The sequence below is a fragment of the Marmota marmota genome, unplaced genomic scaffold (assembly GCF_001458135.2).
Source record: "Marmota marmota marmota unplaced genomic scaffold, marMar, whole genome shotgun sequence".
Classification (NCBI taxonomy): Eukaryota; Metazoa; Chordata; class Mammalia; order Rodentia; family Sciuridae; genus Marmota; species Marmota marmota.
The window spans coordinates 14,352,495-14,373,033 of NW_026000101.1; the positions used below are offsets into that span (position 1 = coordinate 14,352,495).

At 40.5% G+C, this 20,539-nt stretch overlaps 2 protein-coding genes across 3 annotated transcripts in view; both read right to left on the bottom strand.

Annotated features, from left to right (window-relative positions):
• Tmod1 (tropomodulin 1) overlaps nucleotides 1–315 on the bottom strand; it is a 76,033-nt gene extending 75,718 nt beyond the window's left edge. The window contains exon 1 of the mRNA XM_015492286.2: nucleotides 161–315. The gene's annotated coding sequence lies outside the window, so the exon portion shown is untranslated. The remainder of the gene's footprint in view (nucleotides 1–160) is intronic.
• A 3,610-nt stretch (nucleotides 316–3,925) lies between these two features.
• Nucleotides 3,926–20,539, bottom strand: part of Tdrd7 (tudor domain containing 7) — a 71,872-nt gene continuing 55,258 nt past the window's right edge. For both annotated transcript variants that reach the window (XM_015492287.2, XM_015492288.2), the window contains exons 14-17: nucleotides 18,335–18,445; nucleotides 15,796–16,298; nucleotides 11,731–11,891; nucleotides 3,926–4,387 (exon numbers count right to left, since the gene is read on the bottom strand). In XM_015492287.2, the coding sequence (XP_015347773.1) occupies nucleotides 4,167–4,387; nucleotides 11,731–11,891; nucleotides 15,796–16,298; nucleotides 18,335–18,445 (996 nt within the window). In that variant the 3' untranslated portion in view covers nucleotides 3,926–4,166. The remainder of the gene's footprint in view (nucleotides 4,388–11,730; nucleotides 11,892–15,795; nucleotides 16,299–18,334; nucleotides 18,446–20,539) is intronic.

Sequence of the window (20,539 nt, forward strand, 5' to 3'; positions counted from 1 at the left end):
GCCGCCCTCCCCACCCCCAACTCGGGGTCGCCCGAGCTCAGCGCAAGGTCCCCGGCCGAGAACGACACCCGCTGGGTGGGAGCTCAGGGCAAAAAACAAAACAGGCTTGGAAGCCGGCTCCGCAGCCCAGGGGATGTGTTATCTGCCCTTTCCCACTTACCCCAGGAAGTTTAAGCGATGTAGAGTTGTTTGGAAAAAGGTGGGCAGATTTTTAATTCCCTCGGGGTCTAGAATTTTTAAGAGGTCCTCAACAGTGGAAGGAGCAAGGCCAGCCCATCGGCTGCTGCACCTTCTCCTTGCATTGAAGTAGCGATCCATCCCATCTTAGCAGCCCAGCTAGGTCTGGCAGGAGCCCAGGCTTTAATAACTATCATTTGGTGAACGTGTAATTCCAACACAGAATCGAATGCATTCTCTCCACTCTACTGAGGGAGAATGGAGTGTCCAAACGAACGTCTTAAAATAACCACCACAAAAAATCTCACTTTCTCAAAAGGCTGTGTTTTCCAGAACACATCACCTAAACCCAAACAGAAATTTTAAGTATTATAATAAAACAAATTGCTCATACAAAGGAATTTGTAGGGATGTGGGGACACATCTCCATTTGTATTATTGTGGAAAAGTTTTTGAAGGAGGAAACCCTAATAAAATAAGCTCTTTAATCCTGGTATATAGATTACTAATGAGAGAAACACTTTAAAAAACATTTTAAAATATTTTTACAAAGATGTATTTCTATATTATAAAACTCTCACAGGTGCAAGACTCTTTTCAAGGCGTATGTGCCATATATTTTAAAATAAAGCAGTGATTTAATATTTCAGATTATTTAAACATTTTTGTTGTGGTCTCACAGACATATAGGAGCACACAACATAAATGTGCTCCCTGATTTTTTCTTTTCTATTCTCTCCTCTTTCTTAATACTGGGGATTGACCAAGTGACACTCTACCACTGATCTACACCCTCACACCTTTTGATTTTTCCAGACAGGGTCTCCTAAATTGCTGAGGCTGGCCTTGAACTTTTGATCTTCCTGCCTCAGCCTCCTGAGTTGCTGGGATTACAGATGTGCACCATCTGGCCTGGCTATTTCCTGACTTTTAAAGGCATGAATATTTGTGCAAACCAGTCCTCAGTCAGGACATGTCAGAAGCCCAGAAACCAGCCTGTTGCTTCTTGGTCTTAGCTCCCTCCCAAAGATGCTCAACTTCTTGACCCTTAGGGTAATCTATCCTGATTTCCTGAGCCTCTACAATTTGTCTCTATTTGCTCAACTCTGTGAGATAAATCCATGATGTTTCATGTACCTGCAATTTGTTCTTTCTTATTGCCGTGGAGTTTTCCATCGTATGAATATATCATTAGTTGAAAAAAATCCATTTTACTATTGGGCTAGGAATGTGGCTCAAGCGGTAGCGTGCTTGTCTGGCATGCGCAGGGCTGCTGGGTTCGATCCTCAGCACCACATAAAAATAAAGTTGTGTCCACCGAAAACTAAAAAATAAATATTAAAAAATTGTCTCGCTCTCTTAAAAAAAATCCATTTTACTATTAACGAACATAGTCCTGTAACTGCTATGAAAAGTGTTACTGTAACATTTTTTGCCAATCTATTCTGCACCAGCGCACACACTGCTGTTTGAAGTACAGGGTTGCAGAGTATGACCAACCTTAACTTTAGAAGAGAGAAGCCTGAACTCTTCCAAAGGTATTACTGTGTTACACAGCAGTTTTACGTCTTCCATACCACTGAGGAAACTGAAACAGTCATTCTGGTCCATGAGTAATGGTATCTAGTTGAGGTTCCAGCTAGCCTTTCCCGTGTTCTAATGGGTTGACCCCTTTTATATTGGCCTTTTTATATGGTCAGTTGGATTTCCTCCTTTGTGAGGTATTTGTTCAAATGTATTGCCCATTTTTCTTCTGAATAGTTGTATTGAACATTCAATATACTTCTCAGGGGGGGATATTCCTCTACTCTGCTTTGCTATCTCACCTTCTTAACAATGTCTTTTCAGGAAAGGTGCTCTTAGTTTTAATACGATGTATCAATCTGTTTTCCTTATTGGTAGTACTTTGTGTGTCCCGTTTAAGAATTCTTTCCTAGTCCCGAATTTTGAAGGTGTTTTTCTGTCTTAGCTTTCACTGTTTAGGTTTTCAATCCACCTGGAACTGACTTAGGAATATGGTATGAGGGAGAGGCCAAGTAATTTGTCAAACTGTCCTAGCACCAGATTAATTTTACACTTACATCAACAACTAATTGATTTAAAAATGGAAACATTTTCTAAAGTCGGTGAAGTAGAAACCACTTCTTCCTTACTTGTAGACATTTGATAATTTTTTCCTTTTTTTGGGGGGGGGGTAGGAAAAGAGACCATTATAAAAAAATCCACACTATTTTATTTCACTTAAACATCAGAATTTTAAAATTTCATCATAAATATTTTAATCAATTGGCATAATACACTTGAATTTTGAACCACTTTAATTGTAAATATTAAATTTTTTTTAAAGCTAGAGATAATTTCTACTGTTATCTTGTCTCTACTTTTTTTGTTTTGTTTTGTTTTCTCAAGTAAAAACTTTCTCGAGTAAACACCAATGACTTTAAGAGTGGTCATCTACAGCCTGGTTTTCTCCCCTTAAGTTCACCCCATATTTCTAATAGTTTGTATGTATCTTCACACAGAGATCTGTTGGTTTAAATTCAGTATGTGGAAAACCAAAATATTAATCTTCCATTCAAACTGGGTAAGGATCATCACCCTAGTCCTTAAGATCTGACTTCACTTTTTCTTGTCTTCTTACCTATGCTAACTAAATTAAATTTCAATATTTTTTTCCTTCATTCCCATCACATTTTTTTTTTTTTCTTCTGGTGCTGGGTTTTGGACCCCAGGGCTTCCTGCATGCTAGGCAAGCGCAATGGCACTGAGCTACCTTAGCAGTCTCCATTGCTCCACTCAGTCCAGGGCCTCTCCACTTCATCTTTACATCAGGGTTAAAGCCCCTGTATCTACTCATCAGTTAGCAAGCATATAACAAGTGCCTGACTAGGGAAGATGCCATTCTGTCCATTGTCAATGACACAGTGTGTGCTGGAGTCCATTATCTAGGGCCATAAGAGCCACATAGGTGCCTCCCTTCCTAACTCCACATCCAGTGATGTCACATTATTAGCCAGAAAGCAACAATGGTGGGAGTATAGACAGCAAGCAAACCATCTGACAATAGAAATCAAGATTCATCTTCTCACCAGCCAGACCAGCTGTCAAACCTTTACAGAGAACTGCTGGATAAAGAGATGACTAAGCCTGTCCCTCCCCTCCCTGAGGTGGTGGGTACAGATAACTAGTTGTGTACCCTGAAGTGCACTGAGATATGGGACCAAGAGAGTACTATGGAGTAGAAAGTGGCACCAGGGAGGGCTTGTGGTCAGCTGTGGGGATCAAGCATGGAAAACAGATGGGGAGAATGAGCTGCAGGTTGTGGGAATAAACAAACACAGTTTGAGCGTAGCGAGTCTTGCTATAGAACGTCAGCAGTCCTGGATGAAAATGCATGAGGTTCAGGGACCAGATAAAGGTTCAATGTGGCTGAAGCAGGATGTGTGGACAAGTCTGGGCAGGGGCTGTGGAAGGCCTGTCCTTGGGTCTGGACTCTGTGGACAATGAGAAGCCACTGAAGGTCTGGAGTCAAGGGTGTGTGCTAGTTTGCCTGGTCTGTGACAGTGCTGATATGCTAATGAGTCAGGACAAATCTTCACATGCTTTGGGATACACCACCATATCAGGGTACGGTCAAGTCATAAAATTCCGTTTAACTGGAGAGGAATTCAGCATTGCAAGAAGACACGAACAGAAAAGGAAACTTTCACCTTATGATCATAAAGCCTAGAAATTACAAGGTAGTCAGTTTTTATATTGATAAACATTTTTATTCTAATATTATAGTAATAATTCAAGTGCAATTTTCTTTGAAAAGTCAACTCTGTTAAAACAAAACTTGTTAAATATCTTTCATCAAACATAAGCATTTTCGTTTCAATCCCCCACAACAGTCAGAGCCATGTAGCAGAAATATGTTTTTAAAGCCTACTACATTTTGTTATTGCTAAAAAAATCTGAATTAGTCATCAAGGTCTCAGAAGCAGTGATTAATTAACTCTTGAAAGCTCTACCAGATATTGAGACATAAAATCATGAATCCAGGTATCAGTGTCTGGCAGCGATGTGTCCACTAGATAGACCACTACTTTCCGGTCCCAAGGGTTAGCATGTTCAATAACCGTCTGCACCAGTGCCACCAGAGGTTTCTTCTCCACATGATTTCGAAACACCATTGAAGCCTCCTCAGACCACTGGCTGCACTTCACTCCTAGGGGAAAGACAGGGAGCAGGGGAGCAGTGAGGTGTCAATGGCCGTTCTTTGATCCATTATCCTGGAAAAACATTCAGTCAATTCCAGAGTAACTTGAGCATCCCAGATTAGACCTGTCTACACCAGAAGATGGTTGCAGAACAATCATAAACCCGTCCAGCTTATAGTTCTACTCTAGTGGAGCCACTTCTATAAGCCTTTACCTACAAACACGAGTTTACTTCGAGATGCTACTCAGGAGGCTGAGACAGGAGGATGATAAGTTCAAGGCCTTAGCAACGTAGGGAGGCTCCAAGCAACTAAGTGAAACCCTGTCTCAAAATAAAAAATAAAAAGGGCTGAGAATGTGCTTGGTGGTAAAGCACCTCTGGGTTCAATCCCCAGTACCGCCCCCCGCCCCCAAAGATTACACACATTTCCCTTACATAAAGTCTATGTAAATTTAAACTAATAATTGACATATCCAGGGGAAATAAATGTCAATGATATTAGTGAAATTTTTTTCTAAGTTTTTTTTTTCCTGATGGACCAAATATAGTTTAAAATAGAAAAGACTTGATATCTGATCTATTTACAGTATAGTTTTTAAAAATTATACCCAGCACCATGGAAAAGACCATGCATTCAAAGTTAGGATATGTGTTACTATTCCCAGCTCTTCCTCTATCAAGTGGTATGACCCTAAACAACTTGGCTCCTCTCTCAGGCCTCAGTTTACCTATCACAAAAGAAACTGGTTTGCCAGATGAATTTTAAGCCCTGTGCATCTTTTAACTTTTGAACTTGAGATCAAGTTAGAGAATTCTATGTAAGATCTGAAAATGAAATTGAGATAAGAAAAAATATTTTTCAAGAAACTATTAATATAAATTAAGACCACATATATTAGATTAGACAAACTATGAATTATGTCCCAAGGAATGAAAGTCTGGGGGTTTTAGATATAATTTTAGAAGACTTGTTATCTACATAGCAAGAAGGCTAAAGACTTGGATTATTAAGAATTTCCCACGAGAAGTTTAGAAGTCTCATCATTATCTTTAGCAGCTTTGACAATTTTTGAGAGCCATGTTACTTAAGAAGGAAAAAGGTAACCCTTCTAGAGCCTGATCAGTAAGGTAAGGAATGACCCGATAGTGCGGCTCCTTTACTTTATGATCCAGAAACTGAATGCACACCCAGGCAGAACTGCTGCAAAGGATGTCATGTTATCCTTGAAGACAGAGTGAAGCGATGACTCATTGGGAGCCTTGGGAGGTAAGCACCCAGGGACCCCTTTTGTGAGTGGGTAAGGGATTTGGCCCAAGGACCCTAGAGAACCTTGAAGTACTTTCATTTATACACTCAGGACACCCTGTGGATTCCACTTAGGTTCCAAAATTATTTGGTTAGAGGGGTATTCCCAAATTTCACAGGGCTTGGGTGGATGTGAACCAAGTCTACCAAAGTAATGACGTCAATAGCAATGTCCCAACAGGTGACTCCCATGAAACTCTCAGTCTACGTCACTCCTCTCTCTAGCGGGTGCCTGCGTGTTTGAGCAAGAGACACTCCATCACGTCCACTCTAGCTGTTTTCCTCCCTTCGGATGAGTCATCTGATGCTCAGAGTTAAGAGCAAGTCTGTAGGAAGAAAGGCTTAGCAGAGGTGAGCCTAGAAGAGGAACTGGGCTTGGAGATGGGATCCCAGAGCAGCACCGAGTTTCTGTTAAGTGTAAACGAAACATGCGTTTGTGCAGTTTTAGTCTACAAGGGGATTTCATCCGCACTTGCTCATCTGACCCAACATTCAGAGACACAAGGAGGACGGGGACTGACTGTTATGGGGACAGGCTGAGCAGTTAAGGGACCCAAATCCAGGTCTGCTACACCTTACTCTCCGAGGAGGAAGCACACAGTAAAACAAGGCGAGCACAGAGAGGCAGACTGCGGGGTCAAGGCTGTGGGCCTGGGGTGGTACTTCTCTCAGCTGCTCTTTCCTGATCTGCATTATAGTCACAGTAACAGGACCAAGACTCCCAACAGGGAGAATCTAATGAAGTGGCTGGCAGAATTTCTGCATTTTGGCTCGGCATGCAAGAAATTCAGAAGTTATTGTTTCATCTTAACAATAAGTAAAATGTTAAAAACACTGAAAAGTAGGGTCACAGAGTAGTCTTTTGCCCCCTAAACTGGAGAGACAGGCAGATACTGTGAGTCACAACTTGCTGGAGCACAAACCAATGACCAAGAGGCAGAATGAGGAACAGCTGGAGGCTTGTAGAAAAGTCTGAGAGTTTTCCCTCCAAGAATATGACCTCCTCTCTCCAGGTTCTCACAGTGAACAGCAGAGAAAAGTCCCCTTGGGCTTCTAGTAGGGGGTGGCTCCTAATAAGCCCTGTTCTCAGGAAAAATGGTTCTAATAGCACCTGACCGCATGCTGGGGTTCCACTAGAGCCTAATCCACCTGGAGAAGGGAACTGTCCAACTCCTCTCTCCTCTAGCCACCCTACCCCACCTAAGGGGAAACCCTGAGAAGCTCTGGGCAAGTTCAAAGCTGGGGCAGAGGCTCACCAGATTCAGCCCTAGCCACGCATGGGACTGCAACCCCAACACCACCTTGCCATGGCATTACCAAAGGCCTGTTTACCAGAGCTCCTTTCCCCAGGACACTGTGTCCACCTTTCACAAGTCATGCCAAAGGCAAAAAACGCGGTTTGAAGAGATTGAACAAGCATTAGAATCAGACTCAGATATGACAGGAATGCTGGAAAGATCAGACCAGGAATTTAAAAGAACTATGATTAATATGCTAAGGGCTTTAATGGATGAAGTGGACAGCGTAAGGACACGTGGCTGGGGCTTGGGGTAGCTCAGTGGTTGCTTAATGTGTGTGAGGCCCTGGGTTCCAGCTCCAGCACTCACACCCCAAAAACCTATGCCCCACCCAATGGATGACAGAAAGATGTAAATTTTAAGAAAAAATAAAGAAGAAAAGTTAGAGATCAAAAACACTTGGAATGCCCCTGTCCCAACAGGCGACTCCCATGAAACTCCCAGTCTACGTCACTCCTCTCTCTCTAGCAGGTGCCTGTGTAGACTGGACAGGCTGAGGAAAAAAATCTTTGTTCTTGAGGATGTGACAATAGAAACTTCCCAAACTGAAAGGCAAAGAGAAAAAGGATGAAATAAACCCACAACAGAATATCCAAGAACCAGGGGACAACTACCCACGGTGCCACAATGTGTATGACGGGAAACTGAAAGAGAAGAAAGAGAAAGGAATGCAACTATCTGAATAAATGACTGAAAATTTCCTCAAATTAGTGTCACACACCAGACCATAGGTCCAGGAAACTCAGAACACTGAGGAGGCTCAATGTCCTCTCCAAAACATCAAGGCATATCATGTTGAAATTTTAGGAAATCAAAGAGAAAGAAAAATCTCAAAAGAAGGCAGAGGGGAAAACCACCTCACCTACAGAGGAACAAAGAAAAGAATGACATCTACCTTCTCAGAAACCATGCAAGCAAGGAGAGTGGAGTGCTCAGAGAAAGAAACCCACAACCAGAATTCTGTATCCTGTGAGATTACCCTTCAAGAGTGAAGGAGAGAGGCTGGGGTGGAGCTCAGTGGCTGTGCTTGCCTAGCAGGTGAGAGGGCCCAGGTGCAGACTCTGGGACCACCTAAAAAATAAAACCAAGCCAAACCCTGGAAACTGGAGGAGTCTGGTACCAGTAGGCACCTTGGAAGAGATGTTAAAAGAAGCTCTGCAAAGGAAAGGAAAAGTAAACTTGGATCTACATAAAGAAAGGAAAAGCATTAGAGAATGAATAAGTGAAGGTAAGATTTTATTTTTCTTACTCTCCACTGATCTAACAGATAACTGTTTGTTCAAGATAAAAACAACAGCAGCATATTTGGTTATATATGCCTGTACAAATAAGTGAAATGAGTAGCTGCAATAAGGCAAGGACAGGAAGAAGGAACTGTTTGGTTATAAGGTTGTACTACCTTTGAAGCAGGATAACTATTAAAAGTAGATTTGGGGGGCTGGGGTTGTGGCTCAGCGGTAAAGTGCTCGCCTCACACGTGCGAGACCCCAAGTTTGATCCTCAGCACCACATAAAAATAAATAAGTGAAATAAAGGTATTGTGTCCAACTACACCTAAAAAATAAATATATATAAAAAAGTAGACTTTGGAGTTGGGGATATGGCTCAGTGGTAGAGTGTCTGCTTAGCATATGTGAAGCCCTGGGTTCAATTTCCAGCACCACAGAAAAAAGAAAACAATAGTCCAGTTAGATTACTTGTAAATGTGTACGTCAAACTCTATGGCAACCACTGAAAAAAGTAAAGTAGAGTAAAAGAAATAGGATTGATATATTAAGAAAGGAGAAAAATAGGACCATTTAAAATGCTCAATTAAAATCAAGAAAAGCAGAAAGTGTGGAAGACAAAAATAAGACCAATTATGCCTAACAAGCATGAGGCCCTGGATTCAATCTCTGGTACTATAAACAAACAAACTCAGAACATAGACTACAAATGAAAAAAAGCAATAAATATGGTAGGTATCACTCAAACCATATTGATAATCACTTTAAATGTTACTAGTCTAAATACACAAATTAAAAGAGATTATCAGAGTGGATCAAGACACAGACTCACTTACATGTTATCAAAAATAAATCCATTTTAAAGACAATATAAAGAAAAGTAAAGGGCTGGAGAATGATATACTATGCTGATATTAATTGAAAGAAAGCAGAAATAGGTGTAGTAATTTCAGAGAGAGTGGACTTCAGTGCAAGACAAAGAGAAGCATTACATAATGGTCAAGGGGTCAGTTCTTCAAGAAGACATTAACAATCCCTAATGGGCATGCAGCTAACATCAGAATGTCAACACATGAGGCAAAAAAGGACAGAACTGCAAGGAGATACAGATGAATCCAATGTCACAGTCAGACACTGTAACGGCCACCTATCAGAAATGGACAGATCAGCAGGCAGAAAGTCAGTAAGGACATACTGAACTCAACAGCACTATAAATCCACTGACATCTCTAGACTACTTCCTTCTGACTACTAAAAGTGACATCTATTGGCTACTTCTTCCAACAGTAGCAGACTACAATTCTTTCTAAGCACATAGAACATATACCAAGGAAGACCACATTCTGGGACAGAAAAAACACCTTAACACATTTAAAAGAACAGAAATCACACAATGTCTGCTCTCAGACCACAACAGAGTTAAATTAGACATCAACACAAGAAGATAGCTGGAAAATGCTCAAACACTTGGAGAATGAATAACACATGAGTCAAAAAAATATCAAGAGAAATTTAAAAATATTTTGAGTTAAATGAAAATGAAAATACAGCATATCAGAATTTGTGGGATGCAGCACAAGCAGTGCTTAGAGGGAACTTTATAACATGGGATGCACATACTAGACGAGGAGACAGATCTAAGTGGCTTGCAGAGTCCCTAGCACGGAGTAAGCACAGCAACCATTAACTGCCATGCCAGCGATGGGGATGATGGTTTCAGGCACTCATTCCTCACAGGGACTCCTTCTCTGGGAAGTTGGATGATCATGTTTGACAGAATGTGTAATTAGCAAAACTTAAGCATTAAAAGTGAAAATGAAACAAGTAACCATTAAATCTCAAAAAGCTACTTAAGAGATTTGAGTCCAAAGCTGACTAACTGGCACCAAGTCATGTGCAAAGCATCATTTTTGCTTTATTTCTCGTTATCACGAGAATGTCCTTTGAATTCTAGTAGAAAGAGACAGACAAAATGTCAAATGTTTCAAAATAAGACAATAAGTAGCTTTCTAACAAATAAGAATCTAAGATATAATTTCTTTCTGAGATCAAATCACTCTGTCCCCGTGATACATATTGGGCTAAGTGGGGCTGAGGACTACAGGCAGTAGCAAAGAGATCAATCAGGATGGCACTGTGTCATGGTCACAATGCCCCCTATCCCAGTGTGGCAGGACACAGAGAGCCAGCTGACTCCCAGTGTCTGCCCTCCTCAGGCCTCCTGGCCTCAAAGTCCTCTGCTGATGCTGACAGGCCTTTGGGTCGAGCTCCATCCAACAGCTCATGCTCTCTAATGGTGGGAGCTCACTAGGAGCCACCCACATCTCCACTGCTCTCACAAAAGATCAAAGGAGAACCTCATTAGACGGGACTGCGAAGAGGCATCACTGAACACTTACTAAATCTAGTACCAAATTTGAGGCCAGCTTTGATTTAATTTTTTTTTTCTAGTGCTGGGGAAGGAGCTCATGCATGCTAGGCAAGTGCTCTGCTACCAAGCCACACCCTGAGGCCCAGCACCTCACATTTTAATGTCAAGAGGCAGGTGTGAATGTGGCGAAATTTCATACTATTGCATGCTGTCAGTTGTGATGCAAATTGGAAACTCACTTGGCCATGAAAATGACCCACCAGTGTCATATGATTGTGTAATACTCCACTGGGTAAAGTATAATTTATGCAACAAATAAACTTGTGCGATAATAAAAATGAAATTGTCTCCATTTGATTATTAGATTGCTTCAATTGTGTTTTTGTTTTTGCTAGTATACATATCTGCAAAGTTTCTCTTAATATTACAGTAAAAACTGTAAATGACCTAATTATTCAACAATAGGGAAATGTCAGTTCAATGGAATATTTTACACCTTAAAAATTAATAGCAGGGGCTAGACGCAGCTGGTACATGCCTATAATCCCAGCAATGTGGGAGGTTGAGGCAGGAGGATCACAAATTTGAGGCCAGCCTTAGCAGGTTAGTGAGATCCTGTCTCAAAATGAAAAAATAATTTAAAAATAAGGCTAAGGATATAGCTCAGTGGTAAGTGCCCCTGGGTTCACTCCCTAGTGCCAAAAATAAATAAACAAGGACTGTGGCTAAGTGGTAGAATGTGTGCATAGCACACATGAGGCCCTGGGTTCAATCTCCAGTACTGGGGGGAAAATAATAATGAGCAAAACCATGAAATAACCACCCCCAAAACTATTAGGGAACAAAATGCTAAAATGAAGAGCAGAATGCAATAATGCACGTGTACTAGGATTGCAGCTTTAAAAATATACTCATGCACGAAACCAGAAACAGAGAATAGGAACGGTAGATATAATGGAAGAACTTGACTGAAAGGTTCATTAAAATTATTTCCACTATGGTCAGGATGTTGTTAGTGTTTAAAAAAAATACAGAAAAAAGCACCAAAAACTCAATGGGCCAACGACTCTGCACTTAGAACTAAGTACCCAGGACAAAAGGACAATGTAAGCCACTTTGCAGCAGGAGTTCAGCTTCTCCAGAAGTTACCTGCAAGTTGAGCGGTGACTGCCTGGAACGGCAGCTTTCGGAACATGTCCACCAGGGGCTGTACTTTCCTCACGTTGACTAACTCATGCTTGCCGTAGTCCAGCTCGTACACGGAGACCAGTCCATTGGCCAGGATCCCTTTTAAAAGCACCCTGTGCCACCTAGTTGCACATTGGATTAAAAAGAAAAAACACACAAAGTCAACAATGGCTTTAGGGGTAAGCAAACATTTTGTGAGAAAAAGAATAATTAGGGCTGGGTTGTGGCTCAGTGGTAGAGCGCTTGCCTAGCATGTGTGAGGCCCTGGGTTCGATCCTCAGCACCACATGAATATAAATAAAATAAAGGTATTGTATCCATCTACAACTAAAAATATTAAAAAAGAATAATTAATGCAAGTAATGGTTATCAAAATAGAAAGCTATATAATTGTAGAAGTTTTTAAGGCCATTGCTGCTTCTTTTCCCAAAGGTTACGATTCTTGGCTTTGCCATTGGCTCATCTGATGAAATCTGCTCATTCAGGAGACTTTGCTGGGCCTCACAGAGCTAATGAGGGACACTGATACATAAACCACCAACCATCCTTAAGCACAATGAAACATGCCGTGCAGGACGGTCAGGACAAGACCAGTGGATCCCTTCAACCTGGGGAGACAGAGAACAGCCACACATTTGGTATGTAGCCCATGGTCTGGGAGGTGAAAAGAGAGATGCGTGCAGGACCAGCTGGAGGTGGAAAATGCTTGAGATGAAAGCACAGACGGCTAGGGAGGGCATGGTGGAAGGGAGTGCATGTGGGAATGGAGGAGAAAGCCTGAGACCAGAGGCTAGGGAGAGATCAAAAAAGCTTTGAACAAAAACTTGACAATTTTATGCCAAGGGAGGAAACTGAAAACCAAAACCAAGCACAAAACCCAACTCATCCCTAAAATAAAGAACCTGGATGTGGTAAGAGGGTGGGAAAGAACAGGAGCCTGGTTTCAGATCTGGAATTCAAGGAACCAAAAAGAAATTCACATGAAAATACTTTTCCCTCCCGGGGACACTGATAAAATGTGAAAAACCTAGACTTGGAGGTTAAAATATGAAGTGCCATTTTGAAGTCCTATAGTCTCAATTATATGATTAAAAAAGGATTATTATGTTAAGGAAAGGAACACTCCTTGCTGCAGCTGAGATGAAAGTGTCTGTGAAGGTGGTCTCAGTACCTCAATGGTCAGAGAGGGACTCCACCTCAGGTGGAAGGCCCAGTCATTCTCTGGAATGTGTTTGCCAACCCCAAGCCCAGGGAATGGCAGACTTGTTACTGTGACATACTGCTAGGCAGGGGCTGGCCAGCAAACACTTCGAGAAGGGTCTACAAACCACTCAGCTGCCCTAGTAAACAGTAAGAACCTACCAAAAAAGAGGCCAACTTTAAAGCACTCTATGTGACTGGTGGCCACTGGAGGAGCTCCAGGAACCTCCAGACAGGTTCAGAGTGTGACAGGCAGTAATGCACCAGTCTCAGTCCCTAGGGCATTATAATAACCATCATTTGGAAGATAAGCTCTATTAATAAAAATTTCTGATCAAATTGAAGAGAACATAGTATGTAGAAATGCCAGTTTGGTAAAAGTTGCTAAGTTGTGTGAGTGCAAAAAGAGACAAAAACATTTGATTTTTACCAACAGCATTGTCTTTAAATTGTACAGGGCAACAAGATGGTGGTCTGTATTTTCAGTCCATAAATAAAGAGGTACAGAGCAGTGGGGAGAAAGCCTCAGAAAACAGATGTGATGTATTTCTATTCAGCTTTTGATTCTCAAAACTAGAAGCTTCATAAAGGCTTCTGTTTTGATTAGATCACCAACTTTAGTGCAAGGCATCCCCTGGAGTTTGTTAAAAACATAGATCTGGGGCTCCACCACAGAGATGGTGGATTCCTGGGGTGATGAAGGAGATCTGTATTTTAAATAGGGCTTCTAGGTGCTTCTTATTGGAATCAATTTGGAAACCACTCTAATAAAAAAAAAATATATCTGAAATTCCTAAGTCTTAGCCTACTATAGTTGGGAACAAGGTATAGTAGTAAATAGAGTGACTAACACTTGATACTGACAGTTCACGAAGCTTTAAAAAAATTTGGATAATCTGTTCTTATTTATAAAACAACACTTGAAACTGGGCACAGTGGCACATGCCTGTAATCCCAGCAGCTCGGAAGGCTGAGACAGGAGAATCACGAGTTCAAAGCCAGCCTCAGCAATGGTGAGGAGCTGAACAACTCAGTGAGACTGTCTCTAAATAAATAAAATACAAAATAGGGCGGAGATGTGGCTCAGTGGTTGAGTGCCAGAATTGAATCCCTGGTACTAAAAACAAAGACAGAAAAACAATCTTTGATTATCTGGGAATAACTTAACAAGTTAAAGTCCAAGAGTTCTTGGGCAGAACTGTTCAAACCCATAGAGGGTGGGTGGGGAGGCAGAGGGCCCACACTACAGGCCTCCAGTTTATCAGTTCTCCTTCCCTGGTAACCCCTTTCCTCCAAGTAGAACCTCCCTGCCATCATTAATCTGCTCCTCCTGATAGTTAACAATGGTTTGTTTTTAAATGTAACTAAATTACATTGCAAAGAATTCTGATTAAAGCAAACTTACACAAACTGAATTAAACCCATTTATGCTTATGGTTGTAAATAACATGACATAATGACATAGTAAAAATAATTTTTTGAAGATGAAAACCTTGTGACAAGTAGAGTTGTGTGCTTTTCAAAATGATAATTATACTTTTCACTTTTGAGAGTTACAAATTAGGTTTTCTCTCCCATGAAAATGACATTTATACATGACTATGTTTGCTATCTTAAGGAATAAAAGTATTTTATTAATTCTTAAAATTAATACTTTAAAAATTAATTAATATTTTAAAATGCTTAAAAAATAAGCAGTATGACTTTTTAACCTGAGAGTGGGGTCCCTGTGTGTGTGTGTGTGTGTGTGTGTGTGTTGGGGAGGGGAGACAACTCTTCACGTTCAGCATCAACATTAAGCTTGTATGTTCCCCTAAGCGAGCTGGCATGAGGAAAAGATGGGCTGAGGTGCCATTTCCCAGGGCTTCGTGGCATCCATGGACAGGAGAGTGGAGAGTGGAGAGCTTGGGCCCCACGGGACTCAGGGAGGAGAGTGTGGATCCAGGCGTGACAATATAGGAAAACAGACTCGAGTGTTAAACATGTGTAAGAAGTATGGTTCTCACAGTCCCAAGGCCAAAGAACAGTGATGTAATGCACTGGTCTTCCTTATAAAGGGTGGCGCACTGCTAGGAAGAAATGTATAACGTATATTGATCTAGACATATCGAGATTCAACAAGTAATTTCAACAGGTTAATTTCTCTTCTAGGAACCTATTCCATAAACATCAGAGATGCAAAGCTTTATTGTTTATAATAATAATCTATTATTACTTCTAATAGTGAGAAATCAGAGAAAAATCCTACATAACAAAAGAGAAAAATTATGATTTCTCCATGTGACATATTATCATTTGGCCATGAAAAATATTTCTAAAGAAATTCTACCACATGGAAAAATGTTCATAGCATAATGTTGGAGGAAAAGTAGATACAGATTTCTATATAATAATAATATACTAATTATATAAATATGCATATGAAACTAGAAGAAATACATAAATGATTTAGCAACTATTATGTTTAGGTAGCTAATTTTAGTTTCTTATGCTTTTTTGTATTTCATAAATTTTGTATAACATACATTTTACTTTTAAAATAAAAAAGTCAATGAGAAAAATTATTTTCTGGATAAAAGTATTGTGGGAAAACATTTAAACCTTCATTTTCGGTATATAATTAGGCTTTAACAGGAATATAGTTAACTAGATTTTTAGATAAATGACATTTTAAATATTAGAAAAACTGCACAATTCACTGATTTTAATTCACATTCCAAATACATTTGTGTGGTTCAAAATACCTCTGTTGAGATTAAGAATCCCTGGTATTATGCTACACACTTTTCTTAGGAGCGGAATAAAAAGCTTTGTCCTAGGACCTACTTATTTTCCACTTTTGCAGCATACACTTGGTCTTTCTCCACCGCTATGTGGCGCTCCTCAGACACACTGTAATACAGAATCATCTCTTCCATCAGCACTTCCAGCTTATGTATCTCCTGCCAAGGCTGGATGACAAAGTAGCCTGGGTGACAGGCCACCGGCACATATACATCCATGTGCTCCCCTGGCTTCGACAAGTGGACAGGAGGTGGCAGTTCTTCCATAGAGAAAGAGCTGGTGTGGTCTGCCATGGGCTTTTTGATGACTTCTAGGAAGCTCTTTCTGAAATTCTCTCCAGTGTGGCCTGACAAGGGTGTGTTACCATTTTTGCTGCTGGGAGAGCTGACTGTATTGGATATGGCACTCAAGAACACATCCTTCTGATGCTTCCACAGGTCTGCGTTTGTAATCTGCCGATTAATACTTCGATGAGGATCAGGGAAGTTCTTGGGAGTAAATAAATACACATATGTGATCCCCCTGTTTTCATCCACTTTTGTAACCTTTGGAAAATACAAAAAGCAATATAAGAAACCCAAATTCACATTGAATTTTGAGAGACAGTTATAATATTAATCTTAAATATGAAAGCACAGCATTTTGCAAAACATACTGGCTAAAATTCATTTTATTTAAGGTAGATGAACTGTCTGTCACAGCCTAGCAATAAAAAGAATCAAGTCAAAATAATCTATAAAGCAGCAGCAATCTTATGGAAATGAAAAGCTTTGGGGAAACCTTACCACTTGCTAGACAGAGGTCATTATCACTGAGAAGAGTGGTTCCATACGTCATGATGAGAGCTTTTAAATTAATGACATTCCAAAAAAAAATAGAATATCATGGTGAGTTCCCATCACCCAGTTTCAACAATTACATAATCATGAGGATGGCAAAAGCCCTGGTCACCATTCCAGGCTGGTATACCCTTGCTGGGATGGAAAAGAAAAAGCTCGGACATCCCCACACCCGTGGGTCCAATTCCTTGTTTGGCCTACTGTATGTCCTCACCCCTCACCCTCGCTACATGGAGAAGGGACCTGGGAAGAGAAGAAAAGAAAGCCCACACCACAGTTTTGCACTTTCTCCCAGAAGACGTTCTGACTCCTCAGCCACCTCTGCTCTTTCTGCTATAGGGGTGTCTGTGCAGGAATACCATGTACTGATAACTGGGACAACACTGCCATGTGTCCCAAAGGCTAGATGACTGTAAATGACTTTCATTATCTTCTCTGGTTTACCTCAGTGAGACACTTTTAGTCGCATCTAATTATCAGACAGGGCTAGAAATGAAAAGGCAGGAACACAGGCAGGGATATCATATCAGGAGACATCAGTGAGGCGATCCTTCCACAGTATTTTACTTAAAAAAATGGTTTTTTCCCAGTGAGATAATTCTATTTAAAATAATCCTTTGAGATACTAATGAGATACTGACTATCAGTTTGTTTTGTGGTACTAATGAGATACTGACTATCAGTTTGTTTTCTTTTTATATTTATGATACAGAAGTACCACTTAAAAACTAACCACTAAAAATTTTTATCAAATACCAGAGCTGCAGGAGTTTAACAAGTAGCTTAGAAAAAAATGAGTAGCTGAGAAAACAATATTGTCTGACAACATGACAACTGAAAAATATACAACAGTGTGGAATTAAGCATGCAGCCACATGGAATGCAACCCTAGGGGAACAGAAAGACAGGGGAATGGTGTTAGCTAGAGCGAATCTGAGATTTCATGCAGACATTTTTTTGAGGACATTGTGTGTTTATATGTTTATATAAAACAATATCTGCATCAGTTAATAACAGAAAACATCATCTTACATTTATTTCTGCTCTTAGAAATAGGAACAAGGTTTTTCTTTTCTTTTTTGTGGTACTGGGATTGAACCCAGGGTTGCTTTACCACTGAACTATACACCTAGTCCTTTTTTATTTTTGAGACAGGATCTTGCTAAATTATTGAGGCTGACTTCCAACTTGTGATCCTCCTGCCTCAGCCTCCAAGTTGCTGGGATTACAGATATGAATCATCATGCCCAGCATGGTTTTTCATTTTAAGATGCAAAAGTGCAGAAAATGAAACAAGAGCTAGTGAAATAAGAAATTTAAATAACCAAAGTTATAAAACAAAAGATGTTTATAACCTATTCTAATTTTTAAAAAAAGGACTTATTTAATTATAAGAAACAATTATCAAGAGATATGTCCTTTTGTTGATGACTTAATTCCTTATCACAATACAAAAGTATAATAGAGAACCATCTCTACTATCTTATTAATAATGGGAAAAATTAAATAAATGGTTTAAAAGTAATATCAGGCATACAGGATAATTTCTTAAATAAGAAACAATTAAACCATGAAATATTTTACAGCTACACATGTAACCAATATTTTGAACATAAAGATGTGTCCAATGTGAAAGCATCAGTTTACAGTAACAAAATTCTTCCATACAAACCACTAGCGGCCCTCTGATCAATGGCTCTAGATCCCTTTCTAGAAGCACCAGGACCAGTAAAATAACTAACCTTAATGCTACAGTCGGAGCAATTCAAAACAGAATCTCTTAACCAGAGCACAGCATCTGGTGTCCACATGCCAATAGATTGCGGAAGATCAGCTAAGCAGCACTTTATAGCCTGTGGGGGAAAAAAACACAATGGAAAAGTGAACTTGTACCCAAGAGTAATGTCAACATTACTTTCCTTCAAAAAGATGCTGTCCAGATAGAGGGCATCAACAGCAATAGCAGGTAGTGACCGCCACAGCTCTTGGTTTGAGTGTCGGTCCCTATGTTCCTGGCTCTATTTATGTCACTACTACTACCTTTATTTCTCTTATGAGCCAGGGCCTGTTTGTACCAGGCACTTCCCGTCCCACTATACCTCTACATGGCAGGCCCTGGGACACCATTTTATAGACAGTGAGACAACTCAGAGAAACTAGTTTGTGGAAGACCACAGAGCTGAGCAGACAGGGTTGGGATACATCTAGACCTTCCCTCTAAGCTTGACTTAAAAATGAAGTTTTTAAGTTATATTTGAAAAAAATATAACTTTTGCAAGGATCTTTCAGAGGCTTCAGCGCTCTACAGTATCTCCTGGGTAGCTCGTGGGAGCTTGAGCTGTACTTGAGCTCACTTTTTAAAGGATGCCTTGATGAGAACTAGGTGGGGCAGGGAAACCTAAAATCCACAGCCATCTCATTTACTCCAAAACTACTGCCTTTCCCCACTTCCCAAGCTTCTGTAGAATGACTGCAGCAGGTAGCAAAAGGTGACCCTGGGGATCCCTTCAGCCTCAAGTGAGCCTTTTTATACCTCTCGGGTTCCTCCTTTCCTCTCTACCCCTTCTTCTCTTGTCCTCTCCCTCCAGTCCAAGCACTCATAGTGCCAGCTGCATGCGGAGGGGAGGGGTCACTCAGGGCAGAGGGAGAGGGCACTATAATATTTGCAGGGGCTGGTAAGTAATGGCGGGAGTATGGGGGGGTCCAATGGGCCAGCAAGTTGGCAAACATGGCACTGCCCATAGGGCAGAGGGCTCAATATTGTGTATTACCAAAAGAAAAGACAGAAGTAGGCTTTTGTGTGGAAAAAAAAATCCTAATTTTAAAATCCTGGGAACTAACTTACATGTTTAAATTATGGTAAGAGCCAAGAGCCAAAACACAACATTTCGAATTAATTTTGGCTGACAGACCATTAGTTTGCTACTGTGACTTAAACCTCTTGGGGAGATGCTGTTAGCCAGAGGCTTGGGTTAGCTAGCCTTTAAGGACCGCTCCCACCTCAATCAGTAGTCTTAACAGATGTTAAATAGTAAATCCAGATAAGATTAACAGAAAAAACATTCAGAACCTGTTGGTGCTGCAGCATAACAAAAACTACTGTGTGCCTTTCAGACTGGCAGCAGTGGGCCACAGCCCTCCCTCCCAGGCAGGGAACCCCTGGAGGTAAGGCTAGCCCTGGATGAATGCTTCACCAAGGAGATGAAGAGGCCAGAACTGTTCGAAAGTACAGCAGCACTTAAGGTCTGTCTGCCTCCAATATTATAACTGAACAAAAGGACTCAGAAAAAGGATTCTGAAAACAGGTTTGAATAAAAGTTAAACATCTGTGTAATAGCTGTTGCTAGAAAAGGCAACGGAGGCCGGAATGAGAGAAACGCTAAAAGCCACGTGAGGTTTGCACAGCTACTGTTTTATCCACTGAATACTGAGAGCAGGAGGTGTCTTCTAGAAAACAGTGTCAAGGTATTTCGCAATTACGGAATACCAAACAGTTCTATTTAAAAAAAATACTAATTTTAGGGTTGGGGATGTGGCTCAAGCGGTAACATGCTCGCCTGGCATGCGCAGGGCGCTGGGTTCGATCCTCAGCACCACATAAAAATTAAAAAAAAAAAAATAAAGATGTTATGTCCACTGAAAACTGAAAAATAAATATTAAAAAATTCTCTCTCTCTCCTCTCTTTAAAAAAAATACTAATTTTAATACAAAATACACCACTTCTCCAAAAAGTAATAAAAAGTCCTGAACAATTTTTCAAGATAATTAAAAATCCTTATCACCTAAAAGTTCAATAAGAGAGGAAAAAAGGGCTGACATTAATCTTTTTACTAAAATGTATGGAGGAAAAGTCATAGAAAATGATTAAGTATGAACATCCTGAAACTATAGGAATTGGTATTGGCATCTAATAATTAAAATGGAACCTCCACCTGGACAACACAGC